At 46.0% G+C, this 22,845-nt stretch overlaps 1 protein-coding gene across 2 annotated transcripts in view; it reads left to right on the plus strand.

Moving 5' to 3' along the window:
• The window catches only part of znrf3 (zinc and ring finger 3), a 110,653-nt gene that overhangs the window by 47,431 nt on the left and 40,377 nt on the right, over nucleotides 1–22,845 (plus strand). For both annotated transcript variants that reach the window (XM_071402462.1, XM_071402461.1), the window contains exon 2: nucleotides 22,180–22,302. In XM_071402462.1, the coding sequence (XP_071258563.1) occupies nucleotides 22,180–22,302 (123 nt within the window). The remainder of the gene's footprint in view (nucleotides 1–22,179; nucleotides 22,303–22,845) is intronic.

Here is a 22,845-nt window from a genome sequence, read left to right on the forward strand (position 1 = left end):
CTGTGCTGCTCTGTGCTGTCTGGGATGGTGCAGAGAAGCGATGTAAGAAAAGGGGGGATGAGGGGAAGGGAGGGTATGGAGCTGATGGTGTGACCTTTAACATAGCCCTGGCTGGCTGCCTGCCTCCTCTGAGGAGTGTCTAGATTAGAGTAGTCCTCTACCTCCAGCTGCTATACAGTACTCTTAACAGCCTGTGGAGACCATGACACGCACACAGAGTAGTACACACACACACAAAGGGAAGGCCAACAAGTCTGGTTTGATTGAGGATTCAAAAGAAGCCACTTTGTGATTTATTTATTTAGCAGAGGACACTTTGATGTCAGAGAGGAGTTTGCATAATCAGCAGGTGGCTTTGGTCATCTAGAATGCTATGGGCCCTGGTCAAAAGTAGTGCACTATAAAGAGAATGGGTTGCCATTTTGGACGCAGACCTAAAGCTGTGTGTGTGTGTGTGTGTGTGTGTGTGTGTGTGTGTGTGTGTGTGTGTGTGTGTGTGTGTGTGTGTGTGTGTGTGTGTGTGTGTGTGTGTGTGTGTGTGTGTGTGTGTGTGTGTGTGTGTGATCTCAGTCTTCATGTAGGGGATCTGTGGCATTTGATGAAGGACAGACAAAGCACTTGGCTAACGTTTGATCTCTACATGGTGCAATGCTTTCTCTCTCTCTCACACATCCCCATTCGAATATTGAAATATCAAAGAAGATTGACTGCACTTGAATGGAATAAAAGTTACCTATTGAAGCTGGTGGATTTATTCTGATAGCGACAATTACTAGCATGAATTATTCCTGATAATGTATTTTCGAAGGCTGTCATGTTCGCCTTCAGAATGATCCACAGCCAGGAGAAGAGGAGGGAGATGAAGGGATTAGAGTTCTCATTGTGATTTCTTATTTGTTGGGTGTTGTTTACACCGTTCAGAAAACAAACTTTGTCATCTAATACCTATTTGGCAGTGGCACACGCACACACCACGTCCCCCTGTGTAGCTCAGTTGGTATAGCATGGTGCTTGCAACGCTAGGGTTGTGGGTTCGATTCCCACGGGGGACTAGTAGGGGAAAAATGTATGCACTCACTACTTACTGTAAGTCGCTCCGGATAAGAGCATCTGTTAAATTACTAGAATGTAAATGTCAAAATGACCCACCTTCTCCTTAGGATTATTTTGAAGTACTATAGTAGCCTATATAAGTACAAGTCAGTCTGTCATGCCTTTAAATACAATCAAGCTTTTTATTTTGAAAATAAAATAACAAATTAAATGTTCTGGCTAATTAGGCTATGGCCTAAGTATTAAGACAACAGAGCAGAACAACATGTCAATAAAATAACACATGGCGCCTTGAATAATTAAATAATAAATAATGTTCTGGATATTATTAGCTATAGGCTAACCTATGGCTTAAATATTAAGACAGAAGAACACATATTTTGGGAGAGTGGTTTAGTCTCTCTGACCATAGACAGACAAGATTCAGAGTGGGGTATTTGTCCCCCTCCAGTTCCTCCTGTGAGTCATAAAACGGCTTGAGGAACTCCAGGAGGAACTGCAAGTAATCGGGCGATTTTGATTTTCTGTACTCTCACACTTTCTCCACGGGCCTCCAACTTTTCGTGCACTTAGTTGTACACGTTCTGGACAGACTTCAGGGTCAGGTACACTGTGCTAAATCTTGTGTCTCCCATCCGAAGCAGGGTCATAGGGATGGGCAGCCAGTCCAGACTGCTAGACATACTTGATAGAGGGCATGATAAACGCATCCTAAACTTCATGGAAAAATAAGCTTACCCACATGGAAATGCCCACAAGGAAGGCTACATAACATTATATTAATTATATTCCTATCATGTATTGTTGGTATGGCATGGTTGGGCATATATAAAGCACAAATGAATGATCGTATAGCCTACCTGACCAGTGACTTTGCTGCGGTGAGGGTTTCAGCGATGTCAAGCACATCGATGGCCAGTACTGCTCTGTCGAGGTCATGACATGGCGTCATGTTTAGAACGTGGTCCTGAGAGTCCAGCCTCTGATATGGCCGAAGGGCGAGAAGGATGTTGGAGCCCTGGTCAGTCACCCGAACAATGCTGCTCAGTGACGTAGCGTCGAGGTCAAACTTTGTCACGAGCAGCTTCACCAACTCCCTCTATTCTCCCCAGTTTTGAGTCTTTAGCTGGAAACACAGCCGTGGTCATGTTTCTTCCAATTAACTGGAACTCCTTTTAGTTAGGAAATGACATGTTATTGTCAGACATGTCTGTCGTCATCCCCACTGTGCCCTCTTTCAGGATATCATTTACCTTATCTGTAAATCCTTCTTTTGTCTTCTGCCATACCCTTGCACCTGGCAGAGACGGTGTTGTTGCTGGGTAGAACAGAGCTGGCAGACACCCTCCCATAAGTGGTTCCCACGTATATTAGCTCCTGGACAAGCTCCTGAAAGCCTGGGCCTTCGACGATATTGAATGGCCTGACGTTTTTGCAACAAAAAACGGACACATTTGTCAGTCACTGCCTGTTTTGTTTTCTTTGTTACCGTTTTGTTGATGAAAGCTGTCATAGAAGCTTGGCCTGAGGAGGAGGCTGTCGCGCCACGGCGTTGTGCAAAATGGCACTGCAGGGAAGAAGTACCGGTCATCTTGCTGTCACAACGTAGAAAGGCCTCGCATTCTCTGCACTTGACATGGCCAGTTGATTCTCCCGTTGCTTCAACAACCAAGTCAAATGACTTCCACACATCTGACTTTCCCTTTCCCTCCTGAGCCGCCAGTATACATTCCCGGCAAGTTTCTTTTTAATAACCTTGGCATCCATTTCGCTGTAATGTGTTATAACGGTATAACAGATGTTGTAACCAATGTATTGATGTGATATACACTATGTACAAAACATTAGGAACACCTTCCTAATATTGCGTTGCATCCCTTTTGCCCACAGAACAGCCTAAATACGTTGGGGCATGGACTCTACAAAAGCATTCCACAGGGACGCTGGTCCATGTTGACTCCAATGCTTCCCACAGTTGTCAAATTGGCTAGAAATCCTTTGGGTGGTGGACCATTCTTGATACACACAAGAAACTGTTGAATGTGAAAAACCCAGCAGCGTTGCAGTTCTTGACACAAACCAGTGCTCTTGACACCTACTACCATACCCTGTTCAAAGGCACTTAAATATTTTGTCTTGCCCATTCACCCTCTGAATGGCACACACACACAATCCATGTCTCAATTGTCTCAAGGCATAAAAATACTTCTTTAACCTGTCTCCTCCCCTTCATCTACACTGATTGAAGTGGATTTAACAAGTGCCATCAATAAGGGATCATAGCTTTCACCTGGATTCACCTGGTCAGTCTGTCATGGAAAGAGCAGATGTTCCTATTGTTTTGCACTCTCAGTGTATGATTGGCTATCCTACGTTCAGACCCTACCCTATTGGCCAGTCACATGTGCATGCATGTGTCACATGAAAAGAGCATGGCAGGGAAGGCACATTTAGCAAATAGGGAATGCTTTTGCTCTCTCAAGAAATTAGGGATTTCTTTCAACTTTTCAGTTAGAAAATTAGCAAGTAAAAAAACTAGTTAAGTGTAATAAGATAGCAGCTTTAGCAACCCGGACAGCGCAATAAACACAGCAGCCTGTCCCTGCTCCTGCAGCTGACAGGGAGGAGGAGAGGGAGGTTGGCACACGCTGTAATTATTATAATTTTTTACATGGTGGCCTGAGTCAATTCTTGAAAACAAAGTTCCGTCCTGAACCTGTCGGGTCCCGTCGGGTTCGGGCTGAAATTGAGAACTCTAGAAGGGATAGGTTTGAAGTAAAAGTGATGGATGTCATTCACTTAATCTCTGCTCCTATAAAGACCAGCTCATGTACCAATCCTCCGTTCTACCCACTGCCTCAAACCAGTTTAGCTCTGTCTCCTTTCTCTCTCTCTATCTCTCGCCCAACTCCAATATTGTGGTAGCCATGTTGTCCACTCCAGTGAGTGTAAAGAGGGAGAGAAGGGGGGAGAGAGTGAATGACCAAGGGAGAGAGAGAGAGTCAGTGAGGGAGGAGGGAGGCCTGCCTGGTTGTGGGCCTGCTCTGTGCTTTCTGCTCTAATCACATTCCAGCAGGCTCTGGCCTGGACTGTCTGTCGGTCAACCAGCAGCAATAGCTCTCCGTGCTCAGCTTGCTCTGCATTCCACAACTTTGGGGGCTTTCCAAGAGGAGGGCGAGCAGAACGCCACAGATTCCTCCCTCCCCCTCCTCCGCCCAGCGGCGCCATCAAAGGGCCCTAGCCACTTCAAAGGCCACGCTGAGGCTAGGTGTTGATCACTGCAATCCGCCACTGGTCCACTTTTAGCCCCCCTCCGGACTTCGAGCCACAGCCCTCCAGATAGATATTTAGATCAGCCCAGGGTCCGGGTGGGTTCCATAGCCAGGCTGTGGCATTAATCAGGACCCATTAACTTGTGACATTCACTCTGGTTTTAGGCCCAGGAATCATGATTTGAGGGACTGGTGAGAGCTAGGTGATGTTTTACTATGGAGGGAGATCCAACTGTTATCAGAGCTGCAGCATTAGTTGTATGGGAGAAATTAGTGTACTGTAAAACGATTACGAAAAGTAATGTTAGGCTTCAGAAGGGGGGGCGTGTACCCTCAATGTATTAGCTTTATTCTGGAAATGTGCTTCTTGTTAGATCATTCATGTAACAACGTTAATGATGTGTTCTTTTAACACAGCTAACTCTGCTGAGAGGTCGGTCTCTTTCAAAGTTTCAGTTTGTGTCGTTTCGAGACAATAACTAGAAATAAGTTATTAGGTTGTGTGTGTGTGTGTGTGTGTGTGTGTGCACTGTATCACTTATTAACATCCGCCACGGTCGTCTCTGTCAGTGATATGGTATGTCAGCTATGTTAATGAAGTCTCTGTGACACCTTGAAGTCAGTGAATAATTGATGCGTATCGAGAATCGTGCTCAACTCACCCACTTTTACTGCCAATGCAGTTAGCACAATATGCTTATTACTCTCACTATGCATGTAGATATTCTCTGCTGCTCTTTACGGGCGGAGTGTGTGTGTGCATGTTGCAACTCCCCAAAATGATGGCATCCGACCAACTTTGACCTATGAACTTTGTCGGCCTTTGTTCCGCCTTTGAAGACTGAAAGTGACACCACCGAGGGAGTTGAGTCCACACACACACACACACACACACACACACACACACACACACACACACACACACACACACACACACACACACCATCTCAGGCTCTGCTCTAAGCTAATAGAGTCACCAATGCGGCCTGTCTCTCTGTGTTAAAGCTGTCAGCTCCAGAGTCCTGCGCTACATATCAGAATATTGACATGGTATTAGGTTTCTCCCAGTGTCCCCCCATACACACTGAAACCACCACACTTGTTTGCTTTCCCCGTTGCTATGAAGATGGTTGTGAGGGCGGAGGTGATGTTTAGGGGGGTTAAGGAGAGGACAAGGGCAGGGGGTGTGAGTGTTGGGATGGCAAAGCTCTCAGCATGTAACATAGTGGGTCGGCTTATTTTGTGGGCTCGCCAGCTGGAGGGTAATGCCATTTAAACAGACAGGCATACTGTGAGTGAGGGGAGTTTGTGAAGCCGAGACTGGTTCTGCCTGCTGCCTTTGGGCATCTAAGAGAAAACCCTAGTTGTATTTAGAGATGAAACGGTATGAAAATGTCATATCACGATTATAGTGACCAAAATAATCACGGTTATCAGTATTATCAGTATTATCGCGGTCTTGTTAAATGTGCTGGAAATGTTCAAAAAGTACTGATACACACACTTAAATCATTTCACCAAGTTTTATATTGAAAACTAACAAATAAAATGAGCAGCACTATGCACTTTTTGTGCGCATAAACATTCAAATAATAACATTAACATTAAAGATGGCACCATGTGGCCATGAGGTAAAGGTTTCCCTAGTGCAGGTTTTAATGAACACAACCTTAAGCAAATCAAATGTGCATGTAAAAGCAACACAAGTAAAGCAATGTGCACGTAAGAACAATACAACCATAGGTAAACAAATCCAATGTGCAGGTGTGACATTAAAAGAACAACACAAATTGCAATGAGCCCAGCAATTGACATAAATACAGGAGTCTTTTATGGGAGTCTATCGTGTTTCTCTTGTTTGAACACTTTTTACAACCAAGTCGACGACTGCCGGATTTTAAGTGAACAAAATATGTTGGTTGGGTGACTAAAACTACATAACGTGTTATCGTGTGCAATGGGAGAATAGAGTCTGCAGACATACGACGCATACAGCAGCAGAACAACGTGTAGTGTTTTTACAAGAGTAGGTAACACTGAAAGCTTCAGTTTACATTATTGACAAGCTATTAGCAAGTTAGACAGACAAACCATGACATTTACCCCCATTCCAAAGTCCCCCACGTCATGCATTGAGCTAAAAGTTACCTTACCTTGCACTCGCTATAAAGTACTGTCACGAAGATGACTCAAGAGATTTGAAGTGTTGCCCCCTTTTGCAAAGTGTTTTTGTTTTGCATGTTCTGCAGACAGGGTGACCATCTTCGATTTAAGTTTCCCTCAGCACTCTTGTAAAACCCAAAATATGACCAGACTTCAGATTAGGTTCTCTTAGAAGGCTGAAAAATCTCCAGACTGTTGCTAACTTTGGTTGATGTTGGACAGTATTTACCGTGAGTTTTTCAAACCTCGGGAATCAAACACGGTTTTATGATCATTCAAATTTGAAACGGTAATACTAACCGTCTGGGCATTTTACCAAGGTTTATTGTGAAATCGGTAACTGTTTCATCCCTAGTTGTATTACACACTGGTACTACTGTCACCAATGTTAGCATACTCCCTCTGACTCACACAAACTTCTTCAAACGTCTCTTTAATCATCAACTGTGATTGAATGTTACATGGCACAGACATTCAGAGCGACGGCATTAAAGTTAATCAGGCTATGCATGTTGTTCCATCTCGTCTGTGGATAGGAGAAGACAAAGCGGAGGAGCACTGGGATCCTTTACTGAGATCAGGTTACCTCAAGAGAGAGGGAGGGGAGAGGAGGAGAGGGGAGGGATGGCCCCACCTGTAGGTCCTCCCAGCTGCTACTCCTGTAACGGGATCCCCCCCTCTCTGTCTCTCTCACTTTCTCTCTCTTCTCGCTCTCTCTCTCTCTCTCTCTCTCTGCTCCTCAAGGCTACCAGCCCCCTTTGAAGTTATTTACAGTGCTGGGAAATGAAGTAGAAAGAGGAGACAGCTACTCAATTGCTACAGTACTTCATAGGCCCGGTCAGTCAGAATGTTTTGGTTTGGTCTATCACTTTCATTCATTCTCTTTCACTTTCATCTTCTCTCGTCCTTTCTCTCCCACTTTCTCTCTCTCTCTGTCTGTGTGCGCATCTGTCCTTAGTCACTGTTCAGACTGGAGAGAAAAAGCTTTCGATACAACATGATTGATTGAGAAAGAGACAGCATGCAATGTCAGAGAGAGAGACTTTTGAATTCATTTTTGTTATTATAATTTTTTTGACCCCCTTATTTCTCCCCAACGGGCTCAGAGATGCGAAGGTGGAGTCACGCGTCCTCCTAAACTTGACCCGCCAAACAGTACTCCTTAACACCCTCCAGCTTAACCCGGAAGCCATCCGCACCAATGTGTCGGCGGAAACACCGTTCAACTGGCGACCGGGGTCAGCCTGCAGGCACCCGGCCCGCCACTTGGAGTTGCTAGGGTGAGAGTAAATCCCCCCCCCGGCCAAACCCTCCCCGAACCCAGACGACGCTGGGCCAATTGTGCGTCGTCCTAAGGGACTCCCGGCCACGGCCGGTTGTGGCACAGTCCGGGAATGAACCCGGGTCTGTAGTAACGCCTCTAGCACTGTGATGCAGTGCATTAGACCGCAGCGCCACTCGGGAGGCCCTGAGAGAGACTATTCCTATGAATCGGCACTCCTCAGGGATAAACAGATGGAGAGGAACTGTGTGGCAATAACTCTGTGCAAATCACTGTTTGGCTGCTGGGACAGAGTTTAAATGACATGCATCGACAGGAAACTGGCACGGCCACGTGTGTGTGTGTGTGTTCTCGGTAAAGTTCTCCCCGCTATGTGTGGGCATGTTATTGCGAGCGAGCATCCAGTTCTGAGGATGAGGTATCACTGGAAGTATTTGGCAGCTGGGGGGCCATTTGAGGTTGAGGGTATTTGATGTGTGTGTTCAGAGCAGACTCGCACACGTTTGCGCAGGTCATTGATTAAGTCCGCCAACCACACAATGTAAGGGGAGTGTCAATAACTTTATGACGTGATGCTATGCTAATACAAGTAAGCTCTCCCATTGCAAACCTGCAACAATGTTGAACTACGATAGTATCACACATACGCTGGGACAGTTGTAAGGGCTACCTCACACCTCTCTGAAGATGAATGGGGTTGGGGGATGCAGTGGGAGGCCCTAGCCCGTCAATGCCCCGGGTCAGTGCAGCTGCTGTGTGTGTTTTTGCATGCGTGTGTGAACGTGTGTGGGGGGTGTGGAGTGGGGTCATTGAGTTCACGGTGGAAGACTTTTGGGGAGAATTGACACATACTTGCCTTCACCAGTACCAGTATCATTCATTGAGAGCTGTAGTGCCCTGATCTCTCTCTTTCTCTCGCAAGCACACATACACGCTCGCCCTCCCTCCCTCCCTCAAACACACACGTCTATAGCCTAGCTTAGGGAACACAGGTGGGTGAGACAAGAGAAGAGGACTCAAATCAAATATCACATTTTATTGGTCACATACATATATTTAGCAGTTGTTAATGCGGGTGTAGCGAAATGCTTGTGTTCCTAGCTCCGACAGTGCAGTAGTATCTAACAATTAACAACAATACACAAATCTGAAAGTAAAAGAATGGAATTAATATATAAATATTAGGACGAGCAATGTCGAAGTGGCATTGACTAAGTACAGTAGACTGGCATGGTTCCCAGGTTCTTCTTCTCCGGTATATTTCTGTGTACACGTGAAAAGGTGCTAGCTGTTCCCCTTCCCAAAATAAAGAGAGAAACCTAGAAACCTTAACCAACCGCTCTAGTGGTTAATCATTGGACCAGACTGACCTAGAGAACATCTAGTGAAACCTGTCACTCTGCCAGACCCTGGTGGCACCACGACCATATCCTTGTTGATGGCACTGTAGCTGATGGCACTATTTTGCGGTGTCACTTTGCGATGGAACTCTTTTTGATCACTGTATTTTCATGGCAGTGTTTGGGATGGCATAGTGTTTGTGGTGGCATGGTGCGTGGGATGGCATAGTGTTTGTGGTGGCATGGTGTTTGGGATGGCATAGTGTTTGTGGTGGCATGGTGCGTGGGATGGCATAGTGTTTGTGGTGGCATAGTGTTTGTGGTGGCATGGTGTTTGGGATGTCATAATGTTTGTGGTGGCATGGTGCGTGGGTTGGCATAGTGTTTGTGGTGGCATGGTGCGTGGGATGGCATAGTGTTTGTGGTGGCATAGTGTTTGTGGTGGCATGGTGTTTGGGATGTCATAATGTTTGTGGTGGCATGGTGCGTGGGATGGCATAGTGTTTGTGGTGGCATGGTGTTTGGGATGGCATAGTGTTTGTGGTGGCATGGTGTTTGGGATGTCATAATGTTTGTGGTGGCATGGTGCGTGGGATGGCATAATGTTTGTGGTGGCATGGTGCGTGGGATGGCATAGTGTTTGTGGTGGCATGGTGTTTGGGATGGCATAGTGTTTGTGGTGGCATGGTGCGTGGGATGGCATAGTGTTTGTGGTGGCATGGTGTTTGCGATGGCATAGTGTTTGTGGTGGCATGGTGTTTGGGATGGCATAGTGTTTGTGGTGGCATGGTGTTTGGGATGGCATAGTGTTTGTGGTGGCATGGTGCGTGGGATGGCATAGTGTTTGTGGTGGCATAGTGTTTGTGGTGGCATGGTGTTTGGGATGTCATAATGTTTGTGGTGGCATGGTGCGTGGGATGGCATAGTGTTTGTGGTGGCATGGTGTTTGGGATGGCATAGTGTTTGTGGTGGCATGGTGTTTGGGATGTCATAATGTTTGTGGTGGCATGGTGCGTGGGATGGCATAGTGTTTGTGGTGGCATGGTGTTTGGGATGGCATAGTGTTTGTGGTGGCATGGTGTTTGGGATGGCATAGTGTTTGTGGTGGCATGGTGCGTGGGATGGCATAGTGTTTGTGGTGGCATGGTGTTTGCGATGGCATAGTGTTTGTGGTGGCATGGTGCGTGGGATGGCATAGCGTTTGTGGTGGCATGGTGTTTGGGATGGCATAGTGTTTGTGGTGGCATAGTGTTTGTGGTGGCATGGTGTTTGGGATGGCATAGTGTTTGTGGTGGCATGGTGCGTGGGATGGCATAGTGTTTGTGGTGGCATGGTGCGTGTGATGGCATAGTGTTTGTGATGGCATAGTGTTTGTGGTGGCATAGTGTTTGGGATGGCATAGTGTTTGTGGTGGCATGGTGCGTGGGATGGCATAGTGTTTGTGGTGGCATGGTGCGTGGGATGGCATAGTGTTTGTGGTGGCATGGTGTTTGGGATGGCATAGTGTTTGTGGTGGCATAATGTTTGTGGTGGCATGGTGCGTGGGATGGCATAGTGTTTGTGGTGGCATGGGGTTTGTGGTGGCATGGTGTTTGGGATGTCATAATGTTTGTGGTGGCATGGTGCGTGGGTTGGCATAGTGTTTGTGGTGGCATGGTGCGTGGGATGGCATAGTGTTTGTGGTGGCATAGTGTTTGTGGTGGCATGGTGTTTGGGATGTCATAATGTTTGTGGTGGCATGGTGCGTGGGATGGCATAGTGTTTGTGGTGGCATGGTGCGTGGGATGGCATAGTGTTTGTGGTGGCATAGTGTTTGTGGTGGCATGGTGTTTGGGATGTCATAATGTTTGTGGTGGCATGGTGCGTGGGATGGCATAGTGTTTGTGGTGGCATGGTGTTTGGGATGGCATAGTGTTTGTGGTGGCATGGTGTTTGGGATGTCATAATGTTTGTGGTGGCATGGTGCGTGGGATGGCATAGTGTTTGTGGTGGCATGGTGTTTGGGATGGCATAGTGTTTGTGGTGGCATGGTGTTTGGGATGGCATAGTGTTTGTGGTGGCATGGTGCGTGGGATGGCATAGTGTTTGTGGTGGCATGGTGTTTGCGATGGCATAGTGTTTGTGGTGGCATGGTGCGTGGGATGGCATAGCGTTTGTGGTGGCATGGTGTTTGGGATGGCATAGTGTTTGTGGTGGCATAGTGTTTGTGGTGGCATGGTGTTTGGGATGGCATAGTGTTTGTGGTGGCATGGTGCGTGGGATGGCATAGTGTTTGTGGTGGCATGGTGCGTGTGATGGCATAGTGTTTGTGATGGCATAGTGTTTGTGGTGGCATAGTGTTTGGGATGGCATAGTGTTTGTGGTGGCATGGTGCGTGGGATGGCATAGTGTTTGTGGTGGCATGGTGCGTGGGATGGCATAGTGTTTGTGGTGGCATGGTGCGTGGGATGGCATAGTGTTTGTGGTGGCATGGTGCGTGGGATGGCATAGTGTTTGTGGTGGCATGGTGTTTGGGATGGCATAGTGTTTGTGGTGGCATAATGTTTGTGGTGGCATGGTGCGTGGGATGGCATAGTGTTTGTGGTGGCATGGGGTTTGCGATGGCATAGTGTTTGTGGTGGCATGGTGCGTGGGATGGCATAGCGTTTGTGGTGGCATGGTGTTTGGGATGGCATAGTGTTTGTGGTGGCATAATGTTTGTGGTGGCATGGTGCGTTGGATGGCATAGTGTTTGTGGTGGCATGGTGCGTGGGATGGCATAGTGTTTGTGGTGGCATGGTGCGTGGGATGGCATAGTGTTTGTGGTGGCATGGTGCGTGGGATGGCATAGTGTTTGTGGTGGCATGGTGCGTGGGGTGGCATAGTGTTTGTGGTGGCATGGTGTTTGGGATGGCATAGTGTTTGTGGTGGCATGGTGCGTGGGATGGCATAGTGTTTGTGGTGGCATGGTGTTTGGGATGGCATAGTGTTTGTGGTGGCATGGTGTTTGGGATGGCATAGTGTTTGTGGTGGCATGGTGCGTGGGATGGCATAGTGTTTGTGGTGGCATGGTGTTTGGGATGGCATGGTGTTTGTGGTGGCATGGTGCGTGGGATGGCATAGTGTTTGTGGTGGCATGGTGCGTGGGATGGCATAGTGTTTGTGGTGGCATGGTGTTTGTGGTAGGGCCGGAACAAAACCAGTATTGCGATGCTCGTTAGTATCGTGGCAAGGAAACAAAACACGAAGCGTATTTAACTTATTTAGGAAAACCACCCTAATGTTGGAAACAAACACCATTATGTTGTCATCCAGTCACATGTATTTATTTTCCAAGATATAGCACACAATATTTTCCATACTGCAGTTTTTGAAGGACCAAAGAGTGACTTCTGCTTCGTGTTTTCACTTTTGCCACTGCCAAAATATTGCGATACTGGTATTGTCCCCGGCCCTAGTTTGTGATGGCACAGTGTTTGGGATGGCACGTTGTGCCTGTGGGCTTGCTCTCTCCCTTCTGATTGTCAGTGAAACCGATCTGCATCACGACCTACATTCTGTCATCACCAGACAGTGTCCTGATGTACCATAGTGCCCTAAACTGTGTCTCAAATTGACCCTATTCCCTACTGAGCCCTAGGTGCCCTGGTCGAAAGTAGTGCACTATAAAGGGAATAGGGTGCGATTTCATGCACAATGTTAGACTATATTAGAAGCACAGTAGTTGGGATACTGTAAGTCCCTGTGCTGAGCTGCTCTGTGACATGGTAGTGGGCTTGCTCGTGGCTTTTTTTTTTGCCAATGCCCAAGATGTTTTTTTTAGGAGTCTGTGTTTCATTTCCTTTCATAACTGGGATTTGAGAATAAAACAGAGGGTTCTTTTTCAGTTGTTCCTTTGGTTTAGCTGAGCACAGCTCCATATCCAGGATAAACGACAAGTTGGTATTATGCGTGTGTAATCTCTCTCTCTCTCCGTCTGTCTTTCAGTCTGTGCGCGTGATGATTTTAGCTGAGGAATCAAATTGTCTGCTACGTCCTCCAATCTGCCTGCTCTTTTGAAGTTGACTACCTGGTGTATCGGCAGAAGCACTGTCTAAGATGATCATGTACAGGAGCACTGTGCTCTGAATGTAGTGTTGCGGCTAACACAGCCATCTTCCCACAGTCACACACACCCTTTGAAGCTGTAATGGTTCAAACACCTCGTTTTTTAAAAACCAGGGCCGGGCGGATGTTTGTGAAATCTTTGACCCACACAGCATTTCTTTAAGTTAGTAGGGCCCTATAAAATCCGCGATGCGGAGAACTGCCACTTTGTGTAGCCGTTAGGGATGATGCTAATGATAAACGTCTTCTGGTAGATGGAAAGGCTTTCCCTAAAAACCTTCTCAATTAAATGTTAACTACAAAGTAGCCTATGCCTTCCCCGGGCAGAATGATACCATGAATATTTGTATCAATTCAGTAGCAATTTGTTTAGCATACTCTGCAATGCTAAACAAATTGCTCTGCACGTGTGCTACAGAAACACTGTTAACCAAACAAGTCTCTTGCTGGTGCACACTTAAAATGTCTTAAAACATTTCCCAGACTTCAAAAGTTGGTCTCCTGATGTGGTTTAAGCATTGTTGTGGACTTAGAACATTCCATGTTGATGTTTTTCTATTTAATAAAAGGGTGGTTTTGAGAGCGATCTGAAACCTGGAAAAACAACTCGAGATTTTTGTTGTTGTTGCCTTATTCCGTTTAGTTAGATTTTAGAGGGCCCTAAGTTAATAAAAGAGATGGGGGTGGGGGCTTAAGGTAGGTGGAGAGTTTAGTTGGAGAGCAGTAGGGGAAGCTAGCTAGCCTTGTTCTGCTTTGAGTTTCCTCCTCCTCCTCCTCTGAACCCTATCAAGTTCTTTCAGGCAGGGGCGGTATAGCATGCTGCGACTCGGACAACAAAACGTGGGGAGCGATTGAAAATGTTGGGGGTTGCGGGAAAGGAGGATGTGGGAGGGGGGGGCAGGGGTGGTGCTATGTGGGGATGTAACTAGGGGTGCAAAGCGATGGTGAAAAGTGAGGGATGGGGAGGGGGGGGGGTCTGAATTAGTTGTTGTTGAATGATCAAAGGAAGAGTGAATTGTGTCACTGACAGAGGAGAATGGTGTGGCTTGCATGTAGATGTCCTTTGAGAGGGGAGGACTAGAAATAGTCCTAGAAGTAGGGCTTGTTTTGATCCCATTACAAACCCAAATCAGCTCAGTCCACTCCTATAGGGGAGAGCGAGCGGGATAAAGAGCTGGGGGTGGGATTTCGGGGATGGTGGGGGTCCACCTTTCATTTGATTGCATTTCACATCTTCACATAGTATATCATCCCCCATAATGCTATGACATTTTTTTTTTAAAGCACTTAAGACAAATCAACAAGCAACATCCGTAACCCATATATTTTTTAAAACTCTGTATTGTATTTATTGATTGAGATGATTTAAACGTACATTATTAGTTGGCAAAGCCGCAACCCACTCCCGTTCCAAACCAAACTTCAGGGTTGTATTCATTAGTGCATGCCGCAGCCAAATGATTAGCGACAAAATACGAAAACAAGCCTTTCTCATTGGAGAAGTTCAGGTAGTCGCTCCCTGTTTCAGTCCCCTTTCTTCCGTTTCGTGCCTAGCCCGAGTGCATACAACCCAAGTCTTTACAGTGTTTTCTGTAGATGGAGCATGGGGGGAGGGACCAGTTGAGTGACAAGCTGGGTTCAGATCACTGCCATGATTTCATTGAGAGTGTTGGCTGTGTGTAAGGGGATACCCATGTGAAAGACTGCCTCCCCTCGGGGCGAGCAGGGCAGAACTGGAGACACCATCTAGGAGAGGGGGAAAGGGAGAATAGAGGAGAGGGGATAGGAGATGGGGGGGAGGAAGGAAGGAAGGAAGGAAGGAAGGAAGGAAGGAAGGAAGGAAGGAAGGAAGGAAGGAAGGAAGGAAGGAAGGAAGGAAGGAAGGAAGGAAGGAAGGAAGGAAGGAGAGGCGCAAAGCAAAGTGACTTGTCATGGTAGGCAGTGCTCTTGCCCGGCTGTGGGGCCAAGAGGTAGAGCCCTGCACGGGCATACATTTTAAGCCTGAGCCCTACCCATGCCCGCAACGTTCAGGCCCTACCCTACCCAGGCCCGATTGCTTCTGCCAAATTTAAGGCCCTGCCTGAAACCTGAAATCAGAAATAACTTCCTCCGTTAGTAAATCCATTAGCTGCTCCTCTGTCTGTCACTCAGTCCCATCCGCAGCTCGCTCTCCATGCGCTTTGCTCATGGCGGCTCTGAGTCTGAGTATCCATAGGAACGGCTCCGCTTGGGTTGCCCTGCTCAATGAAGACACATGAGAGCAGTTAGCTCTTAGCTACTTTTCGTCACTCTAAACTCCGACAGCACAAGGAATATGATTGTTTTCTCTGAAATAATCTATCCCGTCTTATATTTGACGAGGTTGAAGCACTTCTGACACCATGTTATGATCTCCGTTAGATGTACTGCGCAGCAGAGCACGAGCAAATGGCTCCACTTCAAAATGTTAGTTAACAATTTGGTGATACCCGAGCTATGCCCGTACCATAGTTATTCCTGAAAAAACAGGCACTACCCTGCTCTAACCTGATGTATAATGTCAGGGGCCGTCGGGCTCAGGTCGGGTAGCAGAGCTCTACCTAGAGAGGATAGCTTCTGGAGCAGTGAGCACATGACAAGCTCTGCTGTTTCTGCACTGTGTGTGTGTGTGTGCCAAAGACACCAAAACATTTGCCCCTTCATTCGATCCCAATCCCGTATTAACAACCTTCCCTCAATCAAGGCATGTTTTTACATCCCTCGATGACCAACCAGCCTCTCTCTAGCTGTGTACCAGCAGTACAGATGGAGATAACGGTGGCCAGCCTCTAAAATAACAACGCTGGCCATAACAACAACAGAAGGCCCTTTGGAGGTGCAGGGAAAGGACCAACACAATAGAACAGTGTTCTAGACTCAGAGGCAGGGAGACAGGCAGTCAGGGAGACAGGCAGGGTAGAGCAGGGCAGGCAGGGCTCATTCTCTCCCTTCTCCCACCATTTCTCCCTCCCTCCCTCTGTTCGTTTTAGATACATTTCCCAATATGTCTGCCACAGCAACACCGGGGCAGTGAATGAATCCTTATTCAGTTGATTTCAGTTTGTGAAGTGGAATAGTTCAGCATGATGATTAATGTATGCACTATGTAGGCATAGGGGAAAGAGCTGCTTATCTCTCCTTACCCCCCCCCCCCCCCCCGCTTTCAAAGATGGAATTATCATACCAAATGTGTAGCATAGACCTCTGTTCTCCCTTCTCCTACCGACAATAATATCGATCTACCTACCTAATACCTACCTGTCTACAGTCACCTGTGCCAGGCAGCCTGAGCCTTCTATACTGCTCTGCCCCTTCTCTAAGTTTACAGGAGAGACAGTGTAGAGAATGCTTAGTGAATAGTGAAGATCTCTCTCTCAATTCAATTCCATTCAAAGGGCTTCATTGGCATGTTTACATTGCGAAAGCAAGTGAAATAGATGATAATAAACAAAACACAAATAAACAGTAAACATTACACTCACAAAAGTTCCAAAATGAATAGAGACATGTCAAATGTCATATTATGGCTATATACTGTACAGTATTGTAACGATGTGCAAATAGTTAAAGTACAAAAGGGAAAATAAATAAGCCTCAATATGGGTTGCATTTACAATGGTGTTTGTTCTTCACTGATTGCCCTCTTTCTCTCTCTGAATATGAAGGTCTGCTGCTTTCAATGCTTCCTTCTTGGTGCTGTGTTGATTAAAATATCTATTTTTCGCGCACAGTTTCCTAGTAATTCAATGTTTTTGTTGACAATGTTGCTAGGTATTGTTGTTTCGTCAGTAGTTTGGCTTCTCAGAAGACACAGCCTGAAGGACATGCTTCCTTTGCCTCGAATTTTACGTTACCTGAAATGCAACACTGAAATAAATAAGAACAAGAATGTGTGTGCGCGTACCCAGCTACAAGAGTATGTGTCTTTGTCAGGGTTTCTGTTGTGGCGAAAATGTGGCGCCGGACATTTGACCACCAGCATTTTAATTTACCGGACATTTGAGACGTGTGCAGGACCCATATGCATTGGGTCCCTGCCCTGATTAGGGCGTCCACCCACGGTGCTCAGCATGACAGAAATCACATTTAGATGATGGTAATTCATAGTAACAGAACATGCACCGATGTACGGTCCTTCTTACCGAATTCTGATGTGCACTTTGAAGATGTTAGAATAACTGTCCACATTTACTTTTCCTCAGCTAACGAACAGCAAAATCACTAGCCTTTGTCAATTTACTGTCCGCCATTGTAGAAAAGTTTACCTATCGGTCAGCTTGTTGATAAAGAAATGGCCTATTCTGGGACAGTTGTGGGATGATAGAGCCCAAATTCGTACAACCAGTAGGATACATTTAAAAAAAGGGAACAGATGCAAAAGATCAGAAGGTTTAGGTTAAAATAAACGTATTTCTTCACGTAAGCGCAGCAATGCGTACAAGGCAGTAGGTTGTTCGTTCCACAATGCAATTAGCGGGCAAACACCTGTGTCAAAAGGGCACTGCACATGCGAGCGGTTTCATGTGACAGAGATGACAAAATCCGTTAGACATTTAGAAAGAGGGGTGATCTAATATACAACAACTAGCATGGGTTGTTAATATGACTAGGATTGTGCCTTTGGCTACTGGACAATGAAAGAAAGTTGATGTAAAATAATTTCCTCCATGGATATGGTCTGATTTTGGCTAGGCTACTTTGATGCAAGGTAAGACATGCCTCGTGTATTAAAACGTTGAGGTTTCAAACAATGAAATATGTTTTCAAAATGCAAAGTGGTCTGTGACGCGCTGATGAAGCCTGCCTTCCGTTCGTTGCCTATGCATTTCCTGTTTGAGATGCTATAGGAGCAGCTCTCGCTCGGTCTGACAGATTTTCCACTCAAACGATCTGTATGCTGTACGCGTGTGATAAATAAAATACGTAACGAATATTCCGTACAGACGCGGCAATTTAATTCCACTAAATTATGCAAATAAACCTATAGACCGATAAGCATGACCAGTCAAATGTAATATTTTTATTTTTATTTATTTTTTATTTTATTTTTTTTAATTTTTTTTACATCGCCTGTTATTGCCATCAATGAATAGGCTAAAAAGTATATTTCGCAGTGGGATTTTTTATTCTTCTCCCGGACAATTGGCCCTGTGCCAATTCTATTTATGTGCTTTAAAAAAAAATATATACAGTACCAGTAAAAAATTGACAACTACTCATTCCAGGATTTTTCTTTATTTTTACTATTTTCTACATTGTAGAATAAAAAGGAAAGGAAGACCCAGAGTTACCTCTGCTGCAGAGGATAAGTTCATTAGAGTTACCTGTACCTCAGATTAGAGCCCAAATAAATGCTTCACAGAGTTCAAGTAACAGACACATCTCAACATCAACTGTTCAGAGGAGACTGTGTTATGGTCAAATTGCTGCAAGGAAACCACAACCAAAGGACAGCAATAAGAAGAAGAATCTTGCTTGGGCCAAGAAACAGGAGCAATGGACATTAGACCAGTGTAAATCAGTTTTTTGGTTCCAACTGCTGTGTCTTTGTGAGACTCAGAGTAGGTGAATGGATGATCTCCGCATGTGTGGTTCCCACCATGAAGCATGGAGGAGAAAGTGCGATGGTGTGGGGGTGCTTTGCTGGTGACACTGTCTGTGATTTTTTTCGAATTCAAGGCACACTTAACCAGCATGGCTACCACAGCATTCTGCAGTGATATGACATCCCATCTGGTTTGGGCTTAGTGGGACTATCACTTGTTATTCAACAGGACAATGACCCAAAACACACCTCCAGGCTGTGTAAGGGCTATTTGACCAAGAAGGAGAGTGATGGAGTGCTGCATCAGATGACCTGGCCTCCACAATCACCTGACCTCAACCCAATTGAGATGGTTTGGGATGAGTTGGACCTCAGAGTGAAGAAAAAGCAGCCAACAAGTGCTCAGCATATGTGGGACTCCTTCAAGACTGTTGGAAAATTATTCCTCATGAAACTGGTTGAGAGAATGCCAAGAGTGTGCAAAGCTGTCAAGGCAACGGGTGGCTACTTTGAAGAATCTAAAATATATTTTGATTTGTTTAACCCTTTTTTGGTTACTACATGATTCCATATGTGTTATTTCATAGTTTTGATGTCTTCACTACTATTCTACAATGTAGAAAATAGTAAAAATAAAGAAAAACCCTTGAATGAGTAGATGTGTCCAAACTTTTGACTGGTACTGGCTATTACCGGCTAACAGAAACCCTGGTCTGTGTACACTTAAGTGTGTGTGTCTGCTCTACGTGTTTGTGTGTGTGTCTTTAATATTCCTTCCCCATGGCTGTCCCGAGGCTCTTGATTTCTCAAATTTAGCATCTGTGGTTCCAGTATGCCTCTAGACTAGTAATGATGGAGAGGTGTTCGTGTTGAGAATCCAATGCCTCTATCACATTACATCCTTCAGGGGGGGGGGGGGATAGGGAACTTCATAGAGAAGAGAGAACTCTCAAACGACATTACACACTTTGTCAGCATTCCTTTCCTATGACACACAATGGCCATCTTGGGCTATTTGCATTTAACCCCCGAACTCTAACCCCCCACCCAACACACGCACACACACACTCCTCCAAAACCCTCAGGTCAGTGGGTCCCCCCCCCCCCCCCCCCCTTTGCCATATGGCGATGGAGTGACAAGCCTCCTCTCCAAATATACTACATGGCCAAATATATATGGACACCCCTTCAAATTATTGGATTTGACTATTTCAGCCACACCCGTTGCTGACAGGTGTATAAAATCGAGCGCACAGCCATTACATCTCCATAGACGAACATTGGCAGTAGAATGGCCCGTACTGGAGCGCTCAGTGACTTTCAACGTGGCACCGTCATAGGATGTCACCTTTCCAGCTAGTCAGTTGACATCATGTGGAGGCTGTTATAGCAGCAAAAGGGGGGGACCAACTCCATATTAATGCCCATGATTTTGGAATGAGGTGTTTGACAAGCAGGTGTCCACATACTTTTGGCCACATAGTCTACCTTTTCAATGGTCCTGCTGCATGCCTCGCCCTAACTCCAACCAGCAGAGCAGCTCTCTCCCAAAGTGATGAAGTAGGGTTCAGAGGTCAGGGCAGGGAGAGAGAGGGTATCTGGGGTCATCCTCGGACCCAGAGGGTCCACTAAGCTGCTGCTACTGGTCAGGGTGGAGAGGGGAGGGGATGGGTCTTTGAAATAAGGACACCAGCTTCCAACCTTAAAAAAAAAAAAAAGACGTTTAATCTAATTTTGGGTATCGGCGAAGGAGTGAAATTACCCTCTTTCTTTTTATGCTCGAACAGATATGTGCAGTTTACACTGTAGGTTTCTCTCTTGCTGTAGTTGTCTTGTTTTTATATTTCAATGTAACTTTTGTCTTGATTCTGTTCAGTTTGATGGCCGACCATGTTGAGTCTTAAAGGCTCTACACAGTCTACTCAACAGCGCCGACGGAGGTCTGTTTGTGTAGCTCTCTACCTCGTTCCGTTTACTTTTGTGCAGCTGACATTTTTTGCGTAGACGGTGAAATCACTGTGGAGAGTTATTTTTATCAGTAAGGTCAGTATTATCCCTGACTGGCTTAGGCCTGACAGGAATACGATGAATTCTTCACGTCTTTACCTGTTGAGTTTACAAGGCCAGGCTGAGGCCCCACAGAGTAGGAAGGAAGAAAGGCTGCTTTTAGATATAGAGTATAACAGTCCACAGCAGTCCGTGTCATCACCACAGGAAATATTGGTGCAATACTTGAAGTTAGAAGCCTAGAAGTCAAGTGTTCCTTTTATGCAGTAAAAAAAAAAAAAAAAGTGTATTTATTTTTGCGTGGTTTCTGTGTTTTTGTTCCCATTGGGGGATGTGTTTGATGACGACATACTGTAGGTCACCAAACCAGATGATCAACACTAGTGTACTATAGACGGGAATATGGTGCCATTCGGGACACAGACATATAGGTCTATTTCTAAATCCCACTACGTAATCAAAGAAGAGAAAGTCTGAAGTAAAGTAGCTGAAGAGCTTTCTGAGATGAATCATGATGCATTAGTCTGTAATTACAGGGGGCTGCCTCGTGCCCACACACACACACACACACACACACACACACACACACACACACACACACACACACACACACACACACACACACACACACACACACACACACACACACACACACACACACACACACACACACACACACACACACAGAGAGAGAGAGTGAGTCAGCCAGCCTCTCATGTCTGCCCTCCTATCCTCAGTCCTCAGGTCTAATCTACTCTGCAGACATCCTCCCTCTGCTTCAGGACATACGAATACAATGACATAGAATAGACTGGGCATTTCAATTACAGACATTCTACATTGTAGTCATTTAGCGGACACTTATCCGGCGCAACTTAGGCCTATAATCAGTGCGTTCGACCTGAAGTATTGCTGTGGTCTGAAGGGGGATTCTTTTCCATTCTAGTCATTCTCTTTCTGTGCTCTGAGGAATGGCACTGCAAACCCCAAGATCATTTAGTAGCCTTAGGGATAATAGGGGGACCACTTAAGATACTCTAGACACTGGGTAATGTGCAGTGGTGTGGAACTTAGCTACTTTACCATTGGCTTTTTCCCCCCATTTAAAGCCTTACATCCTTTTATAGTAATATTAATGTGCCTGGCTGGCTGTTAAACCGTAGCGCTGCTGCTTAGCTCATAGGTACAGTGTATAAAGCGCACTTCAACGGCAATCTCTTTGAGCCCGACCGCAAACACACACACACCTGCACCAGCTTGTATGTAATATAATAAGGGACATTTAGGTTCTTGCAGGAGCATGTTTTCCCAGGATCACTAGACTGATTTTAACCCTGTGCTGTGTCGTGAAAGACGCTAATCCTGTTTTATATGTTGTGATATTGACCCAATGGTTTTCCTCCTGTCCTCCAGATGCATCCGCTGGGGCTGTGTAACAACAATGATGAGGAGGACCTATACGAGTATGGCTGGGTGGGAGTGGTGAAGCTGGAGCAGCCTGAGCTGGACCCCAGCTGTCTCACTGTCCTAGGAAAGGTGAGCAACACAGCTAGGTTATACATATACACACAGACAAAACATGACGCAATGTCTTTGGGTAGGTGCTGGATATTAAACAAGACCGTGGCCCGTATGTATCAAGTGTCTCGGGGTAGGAGTGCTGATCTGGGATCAGCTCCTGTACATGCCAGAAAACCTCACTCCTTCATCCTATCAGCATGGGCAGATTGGGCCTGGCTCTGAAGTGAAGACAACTTGTGTTCAGCAACTTAATTAAAACGTTTGTCAGTATTATTTATCTCTGATCCCTGGTTGTCAAGGGAACCGTTCGTTTACAGGTTTTGTTTTTGTTTTTCACCTCTCCTCTTTTCGCTTCAAGAATCAGAAGAGAGGAACTGAAGCCTCGTCTCTCCCCCTCTCCCCTCCACCCCTCCACCAGACCTGCCTCTGGTGTCCAGAGTGGTATTTTATCATGGCTTTAATTAAGTGTCCTTCCTAATGGAACATACCACTTGTCCCTGAGGGACGGGGGGAGGCTGTCGTCTCATTTATCCTGTACACGCCTGGCCTCGCCTTCCC

Source organism: Salvelinus alpinus, chromosome 5 (assembly GCF_045679555.1).
Source record: "Salvelinus alpinus chromosome 5, SLU_Salpinus.1, whole genome shotgun sequence".
Classification (NCBI taxonomy): Eukaryota; Metazoa; Chordata; class Actinopteri; order Salmoniformes; family Salmonidae; genus Salvelinus; species Salvelinus alpinus.